General features: G+C 39.8%; 1 protein-coding gene across 1 annotated transcript; it reads left to right on the plus strand.

Moving 5' to 3' along the window:
- Positions 1-434: 434 nt before the first annotated feature.
- tmx1 (thioredoxin-related transmembrane protein 1) lies at positions 435-7,244 on the plus strand. Its single transcript, XM_056393983.1, has 8 exons — positions 435-651; positions 1,029-1,144; positions 1,654-1,699; positions 2,866-2,994; positions 3,409-3,454; positions 4,000-4,101; positions 4,232-4,298; positions 4,459-7,244. The coding sequence occupies exons 1-8, from the start codon at positions 473-475 to the stop codon at positions 4,695-4,697; spliced, it is 924 nt and encodes a 307-aa protein (XP_056249958.1). The 5' UTR covers positions 435-472; the 3' UTR covers positions 4,698-7,244.
- The last annotated feature ends 1,747 nt before the right edge of the window (positions 7,245-8,991 follow it).

Consider the following 8,991-nt stretch of genomic DNA (forward strand, 5'->3'; position numbering starts at 1 on the left):
TTTTCTATATTGATGTTAAAAAATTCAGATTAAAGCTGACACTTGGTACTTTAATATTTCATCCATTCTTTTATTTTAAATTGAATATGCTGAATCACAGAGCATGAAATAAAATGTTTGGTCTCGACTGTACCTAATTTCTGAGTTATTTTAGGGACAATGGCACCACCTGCTGGATTCAAAGGTTTACAACAAATAAGAATGAAGTAGCTCATTTATTTTTACATATTTCAGACGCTGCTTAAACCTACTGCATTTCGTAGCAATAATTTAAACTGCATTTGTTTTAATAAGCACATCTCTGTTTTGAACATTGCAGCTTTAAGACTAAGAGAACAAACCTGATAGACCACTGTAACCTGTGTTTGCTAAAGATAATTTCATGCAGACTTTCACTTCCTGCCGTCGGTGAAACACTAAACCACGTGACTCGGACGTTAAGGCGCACAACGGAAGTCCAGCTCAGACAGTCATGGCGAACAGCCGTGCGGACATAGCAATGTTACAGTCAAAACACCGCTCATGGATATGCTGTTTATTCCTGGTCTTACAATTAACGTCGCTGCCAGTTTGGGCCAAGCCGGACAGCCTGAAAGAAGTCACCGACGGGAACTGGGAGGACATCCTGGCTGGAGAATGGATGATTGAATTGTAAGTGTCCTGCTGCTAACGGCTAACCGGCTAGCTAGCTTGTCCGTTGGCTTTTTTTAAGCTCGTATAGAAATTGGGGCGTGAATTCCCGTGTCCGGTCGGCTACAGGATATATTGCTCAGTCTTATCTGCTTATTGTCTTATTTGTCTCTTTTTAGTCCTGACAAGTTGCTAAAATTGTCTCTCTCTCTACGCTAACAGCTGCCATCTTTTAGCTAGCACAGACCAATAAAAAGCACAAACAGCTAATCAGGTCATCAGTACATGTCAGCTCGTTCTCACTGAACATCTACACATTGTTGTAAGTGATTGTGCTGTTTATCTGAGGATTTATATGTGAAACTTAATACCCTCCACTCCTCCACCCCCTCCTGCAGCTACGCACCCTGGTGTCCAGCATGCCAGCAGCTGCAGTCGGTGTGGAAGGAGTTTGCAGACTGGGGGGATGACATGGGGGTCAACATAGCCAAGGTGGACGTGACAGAACAACCCGGTATGTTAAAATTATCTTTCCCAACTGGCAGCTCCACTGTGATTTCTCTATCTGATAACAAACTACAGCTTGCAAGCCAGTGCAGGATGTCTACATTGTACCAAACAGCAGGACAAAACGGCCAAATCAGTAGGCCAGGAGTATAATGTCCTGTTTGTTGTTGAAACTGTGTCACACCAGTGTTGAGTCAGTTCTCTTTAATCCAGCAGAGAATCCTTGTGACCACTGGCTTTGCTGGTGCAGTCAGAGAGACATTTGGTCCAATTTTCTAATACAACAATCCTGCAATACATATACCATACATATACCTTACCATATCTTCACACACTCTTCAAAAACAAGATTATGTTTGGTTTTTGTCAGTATTGATGTTAGCCAGTGGTGCACTGTAACAGTTGTCTGAGATGAATTCAGCCCATCTGCCAAATCTAAAATTTATTTCAGTCTATTTGTGAGTCACAAATGTTACTTCCTGCACATTGACGGTGCTCGTCTCCTCCCTCTGTAAGGTCTGAGTGGACGATTCATCATCACTTCACTTCCTACTATTTACCAGTAAGTCCTTGCGGTTTTTGTTGCTTCCTCTTTCGTGTGACTGCTTGTGCTGTCTGTAATGCTGCTGTGTACCACCTTGAAAAGAAATTATCCTTTGGTGTTTACTTAGTTTTGAATCTACAGCGACATTTCATTGATTAGTCAATCAACAGAAAATTAATCTGCAAATGTTTTGCTTCTAAATTAATACATTAACGTAAACTGGATATTTTTTACATTTTGTTGTTGTTTGTCACCTTGTGCTCTAGAAAATTGGTATGGGCATTTATAACTGTTTTCTGGTGTTTAACAGACCAAGAACTTACCAGATTAATTGGGAAAATAGTCAGCTGATTGATTGTGACATTTTGATAGCTGCAGCCCTAATGTCACACAAACTAATGTTATGCTGATCTCTGCACAATCTTCTTATATTCCATCATCAGGAAGGGAGGAAATTGTCTGTCATTTCTAACAATGTGTCATTTAGCATAGCACAGTAAACCTAGTCTGTGTTTTTTAGATTAATCTCTGCCCATCATAATTACCCAGTGTCTAAGGTAACATCTTCAAATAAGGTTTTTCCACATAACAGCCCAAAACCAATTTCATTTCAATCTACAATGATACAAGATCTTGTTGTTTAACAAGGTAGAACCAGTGAAAGGTTTTAATTTTTGCTTGAAAAATAACTAAAACAGTTAATCAATAATTATTGATAAACTCTCTGTTGATCAGCACTATTTCAGCCCTTACACCCTTTCAAAAACAGACTTACCTAATGTAAAAGCAACTATCATCAGTATCAGAAAATCAAGTGCTAACCAATGTGTGGAAGTATTTGTAATTGGTAAGTAAGTTAGTCAGTAAGTAGTATTAATTTTTGTTCTTAAAAATGAATTTTCAAGTCACAAAAAAGCCACAAGATACAGTCTTCACATTGTGACTGTGTTTTTTGCTAAATGTTTATTTGTATCCTAATTTGCGTAGTTTATCTAATGCAGTCAAATGAAACACTTTGTATATTTTGGCCTAACGCCTGTTTTGCATTTTTATCCTTTAGCTTAAAATGCAAAACATCACTCAACATTAACAGTCAGCTGTTAAATACACACATTTGTGATAATTCGATGAGATGTTCCCAAGGAAAACGTAGTTCAGTATCTGTGTGTGTCTGTACGTCACAGCTGTAAGGATGGCGTCTTCCGGAAGTACCAGGGGGCTCGCACTAAGGATGACTTCCTCAGCTTTGTTCATGAACAGAAATGGAAAGCAGTGGAGCCGGTTTCATCTTGGTTCGGGCCGTCCTCCTTTTTGTGAGTTTATAGCCTCTTGGGCAATAAATAATATTTTGTAGTACGTTTGTAAGTATATCAAAGTTCTGAGAGGGTTTTTTAGTTTTTATTTGATATCATCCACAATCCCTCTGTTTCTCAGGTTAGAATCTGCAGTGAAAACAGAAACTTGATTGTCTCATTGAAGCATCAGTCCACTGATACAGCATCACCGTTGTAGCTCTTTGCTTTGAAATAACTGAAAATAACATCAGATTCGTGCCTCGCTCGCTCTATTTTTAGCGTGTGTCTGCTGGTTTAAAATCTCAACCACAAACAAATCCCTGTTCTTCACTACTGTTTTTATTCTTTCTGTTCAGGATTTGTAGTGATGTTACCATTCGACAAATCTGTGTTAAATTACATGGTGTCGTTTCCTCCTCCTTTTTTTTGCAGAATGAATTCAATGTCTGCTTTGTTCAAGCTCTCCATGTTTATCCGGGTAAGTGAGGATTTCACTCTAGGAAGCGCTGACTGTCTGGTTATTGCGTACAGTAACGTATTTATACCATTTACCACAAGCCATTCAAAGAAGACTGTGCTGCCCAGTGTGAAACTGCATTGAGAAACCAAACTGCCTTTAAGTGTACAACGGGGGGGGGGGGGGTCTAATCCAGTTTTACAGGATACAGAGCTGACACAATAGACGCAAAGAAGTTTACCTCACATGCAGCGCAGACAATACATAATGTGGGACAGAAAGCTAAACTTACTGGAAACACATACAGCTGTTGAAGTAAATCAGTCTTTACAAAGTCTTCAATTCAGGTTTTTGACAGTGTGAAATACAAGTTTATTCTATATTCTTCTTATTGTCAACAGACAACAGAACCTACTGAGGAAGTAATCTGAAAAAATAGGTCATACATATATATTTATGTTTTTTTAAACAGTCATATTCATGGAATTTGATGATCAATAATATATGAGAATGTTGTAAAACAATATTTGTATTTGTATATTTAAAAGTGTTTTTGTGTTTTCCAGCGTTGTCATAATTACATGACGGAGCAACTGGGGATCCCTGTTTGGGGATCATACGTCATCTTTGGCTTGGCCACTCTGTTCTCCGGCCTTGCGCTGGGACTGGTGAGCAATTACGTTGCCTTAAATCAATATTCATAAGAGTGAAACGGCATGAATGTTAATACAGTGTTCATCAGGCATGAACATGGATATTAACGGTGAATTAATGGTTATTGTTGTCTTGTTTTTGCAGTTACTGGTGTTCATCGCAGATTTTGTCTTCCCCTCTCGACGATTTTCTTCTCCTGATTACTACCAGAGTGAGTTTCATATGAGAGTACACTGATTACTGCTTAATGAGCCCTGATGCATTTATATTATGTACATATATGATGTAAACACAGCACAGATATATTATACATTATCTGCAGCTGGTTCATAAACGGTCACTGATTGTTGTGAATGAATGCGTCTCTGCAGAGAAACAGACGATGGAGCAGGCGAGGTTAATCCAACATCAAGAGGACGAGCATGAGGCTGACGGCGAGGAAGACGACGATGAAGAGGAGGAATACGAGGACGGGGACCAGGATGACGTCTGGAGGAGAAGAAGAGGGTCCCCTGAGGGCCGCCCAGAACCCAAGGGACATGGTTTCTCTGATGAAGCTCTGAGGAAGAGGGTGGTGTGCAGCCGTGAGGAGGAGGAGGAGGACAGCTAGAGCATCGGTGTGGAGCGTCATATGGCCCCTACTCCTTTTGAGAGGAGCGCCGTGGAGTGAGCAGAGTTGGAGGAGCTTTGGTCCCAAGCAAAAGTGTTTACAGCCGGGAGCCCTAAAACCTCCCCCCCGCCCCGAACCTCCCCTCCTCCTCTTCCTCTGGGCCCCCAGAAACACCTCGCTTCTTTTCTTCTCCTTCCCTCGTTTTCAACAGGAGCGCTTTAGACTCTCACCACCGCCCTCTCCGCCTGAGCAGCAGGCTCCATCTGGAAAAAGCAAAAACACTCCTGACACCTGTTTTCGCTTGTGGGAACAAATCGCCTGGCTGAGGTTTAGGTATGAAGTGCAGTGGAGCTGGATTTTGCAATGTTGTTTATGCTATGCATCGTTTTTTAAAGATTTGTGTGTTGTTATATGTTTATCTCTGAATTATTATACCAGGCTCGTTTTGAGGTTTAAGATGTTGGGTTTTACTCTTCAGCTAATGTATACACATTGTTATTTTATGTTTCATATATTTTACAGACGTTGACAGCTCAACCCAACATAACAATGTTAACACGTTGTTCCACTCACAGTGAATAATGGAGAGACAAATGAAAAGAAACGGCCCCAAAATGTTATAATACTTAAGATTTCATTGGCAACACGAAGGTTTATTATTACAGCAAACACTCTGAGCAACTTTGTCAGAAATCCAACCCGAACAGAAACCGGTGTATCTGCTACAGTGCAGCCAGACAAATTCACATTGTTTTAATAAATCGTTGTTTCTCAATAAAAGCCACCTTATGTTTTGCAAGTTGAATGCTTTCAATTCAAAGCAGCAGTAGGAAATGTTTGGTTTGCATCAGCAGTAACTCAATAAAGCTGTGGTACAGCTGCAGGAAGTTCCATTCAATTATATTTACCCTCACTCAGTCCTGAAAAAGGCAGTGGGTAATAAATAAACACTGATCAGAGTCGATGCACTATGAAAGTGATGCTACAGTTAGTCATCTGGTAGTTTGATAATATATGACAATAGTGATAAAACATAGCAGATTAATAATAATAACTTAATAATAATAACTTCTCCACAAACAGTGCATCGTTGTCTGAGTCGGCCAAACAAGCACAATCCGCCTGGTCAAAGTTGAACAAAGGTGAACTCTGACCTGTGAATCCTCCTTGATTTAGTCCTTTGTTTGGACTTCAATAACAGAGGATGGGAGATGCAGCAAATATTCGTACACCAGAAATGTAACGTGACCATGCCTTGAACTGTAAACAGTGCGGCTGATGTCAGGGAAAATAGGGGATGCTGGATTAAATACATCTCTCATTTCCTATGAATCCATAGTTTAAGTCCAGCGTGGGAATGGTGGAATCAACCATAAATAATGAGACAAATACTGAATGTAAACATATTTAATGGCTACTACTAAAGAAAATGCAGACCACAAATATAAAAATACAGGGTTTGATTTCATGAAAATCTTACGGATTATAACTTTAACATGGGCCACAGATGTTTCAGTCTCAGCCCAGTTGTCTGTCTGTGCATCCTTTTGGCACAGGTATGTACGATTAATGTTTTTGGGGCAGGAACCCCCTTTATAGCATCTGTGCTTTGCTCTGCAATCGCACCGAAACATTGACTTTGACGGAGCTGCACTGTCAGTTTGCTGAAAAATAGACCACTTTAGATAAAAAGATTCACTAGACTATATTCACTCCAATTAAAAGGCCTGGTGAAAGTTGTTCCGTAGAAACTGTATGTCCCCTTAATAATGTGTCGTATTATGAACAATTGTTGATTATCAACAATCTGATAATCAACCAACAGGGTGTTTAATTTTTTGTTTACTTGTGGTTCTCTACGTAATGAACTCGGATGTGTTGTCGACCTGTCAGTTGGTCTACGGTACAGTATATGCATGCCATGATATAATTAAAGAGACGAACAATTTAGGGACTCCGGCTTCCTTTTATAAATTGTTGTATATGGAGAGAGGTGTGGCATATCCGTCCTAACGCTGCTCTGACGTGTGGAGCAATGAGAGGACCTGAATGAAGCTGTTTGACAAACGGAAGCATAACTCATAACTCTTTAAACCACTTTAAATTGGACTTTTGCTTTAGTCGAAAAATGTCAAATTAAACATGAATGTCTGAAGATAACTCATCTAAACAACCGTCATTTTGTTTACATTGATTTCTCACTGAAATCATGAACACAATGGCACTCTCATGCATCTGTTTCAAACATTAGCACTCATTAGCACAGCCTGTATGCATTTCAGTCTTGTAAAGCAAAAGGGAGCAGTAGGTGTGTGTGTTTCTAATACACATTTCACTCTGTTGTTTTGATTAGGATTATGATTGACTTTGATTTTTATGCTGGTTTTTTATTCCAGAAAAGCTAATTACTACTTTCTGTGTTGGTTAAAACAGGTTGTAATTTTTTACCCGACCACTATTTACTGCTTGTAGCATTCACACTTAACTCTGAGCGAACTGTGCTCCTCATCGTTTGAACATTTCTTTGAATAAAGGATTAACTCTGAATGAACTGTTTGTGTTGTTTCCAATAGTTAAATGTCACAAATATGAACCTCTACTATTTATGTTTCATCAGTGATGCACAAAGGAAATAGAACAGATGCTCACAGCTGGAAAAAATCAAAGACAGCTCCAGGAACATCCTGGAAAACAAGCGAGTATCTAATAATAAAACTTGCCAAATAAATGGCACACAATGAAGCATAATACATACCGTAGCCGTGGAGGAAGAAGTATTCACATCCTTTCTTTAATAAAAGTACTTGTGCAACATTACAAGTCAAACTCCTGCATTCAAGATCCGACTTAAGTAAAAGTGCGTAAGTCTTATCAGTAGAATGTAGTTACTTTAACATAAATATAAAAGGACTGCTTATTGGACTGATTATTCATATATATTATTGTATTAACTCTGATGCATCAATGTGTAAGTAGCACTTCACTGTTGTAGCTGGTGGATGAGGAGCTGGTTTTAGTTACTTCACAGTCAGGTAGTTTTTAGTCCAGTGGTTTCCAAGATAAATCTGAGGGGTCCTGAGATGATTAACGAGAGAGAAGGTTCAGCTACTTTTCTCTAATCTTTGCTTCTGTTTTGAAATATTGGATAGTTTCACCTCTTTTGGCTTCGAACAGTTATTTAAATGAAACCATCTGAGGAGTTTAGAGGAGGCAGTCTTACTTCGTTGGAACCATTAACAAGCTCATTTGAAACATGGTGAGCAGCTCCAACATAGTAGCTCCAACTTTTTTTGTAAGGGGTTATAAGTCAAAAATGTTGGGAACCACTGGATTAATTTTAACAGTTTCCTGTATCTTATTTTTAACCAAAAAAAAAGGAACCAATAACTATAACTAAAATAAATGTAGTGCAATTATGAATTCCTTCTGAAATATAGTGTTGCAGAAGTATAATGCATCATCAAATAGAAATACCTCGAGTAAAGTTCAGTATTTGCTTTATACAACACAGATTATTGTGCACAGTTCGCATCTGTATCTCGTTCATGGCTGCAGTTAGAAAGAAGAAACAGCTTCTTCACAAAGATGAACAAAATACCACCTTTTTTTTAATTTGGTATCACACTTTACACACTCAGGCTCACACTTTAAGTTGTAAGCAGGTTGAGGACGGTAGACAAGATGCAGAATTGTTCAGAAACAGGACATTAAACATTAAACGGTGTGTACATTACTGCGTACACAGCATAGTCTGATCGGTGAAGATCAGAAAATATAATGAGCTGCAGTTGTTGCCAGCAGATGTCCCTCTTGCACTCAGTTTGGGTTATGTTCAGGCTCCGATGACAAACAGCAGACTGGAGTGGGTGAAGATCACATGCTGCTGTTCATGCACCTCAGGGTGTCACAGCATTCACACTACACTTCAGGGAATAGGTGACAGGAAATTTGCAGCGGCTCTCACTATATGCTGCGGCTAATGTAAAGCTACAGCTCACATTTCCTTCCATTTGTTCGCCCGGGGGCTCCTCATTTCCTATGCGGAGTCTCCTCCACCCTCTTGAGTGGTGTTAACTCCCCCTGGATTAAGAGAGGAGGGGAGTGGGTTTCTTGAGTAGATCTCTAATCAGTGCTGTCATTGCAGCGTGAGTAGCCTTCTGCACACGCTCTGTTTAGCAGCTTTGAGGTGGAGGGGGAAGGGGGGGGGTGAAGAAGAGGAAGGTGTTTGAAGGGATTCCCCTGCTGTCCCAGCCTGCCCTGCTGCAGGCCCCTCTGATGTTTCAGTGCACAGAGG

This window comes from Seriola aureovittata, chromosome 13 (genome assembly GCF_021018895.1).
Source record: "Seriola aureovittata isolate HTS-2021-v1 ecotype China chromosome 13, ASM2101889v1, whole genome shotgun sequence".
Taxonomy (NCBI): Eukaryota; Metazoa; Chordata; class Actinopteri; order Carangiformes; family Carangidae; genus Seriola; species Seriola aureovittata.

Excerpts from the sequence above, each read along its gene's own strand:
- tmx1 (XM_056393983.1), top strand. The coding sequence starts at position 473 with ATGGCGAACAGCCGTGCGGACATAGCAATGTTACAGTCAAAACACCGC. Across the intron at positions 1,700-2,865 it reads TCACTTCCTACTATTTACCA|CTGTAAGGATGGCGTCTTCC; the intron begins GTAAGTCCTTGC and ends TGTACGTCACAG. Across the intron at positions 3,455-3,999 it reads AGCTCTCCATGTTTATCCGG|CGTTGTCATAATTACATGAC; the intron begins GTAAGTGAGGAT and ends TGTGTTTTCCAG.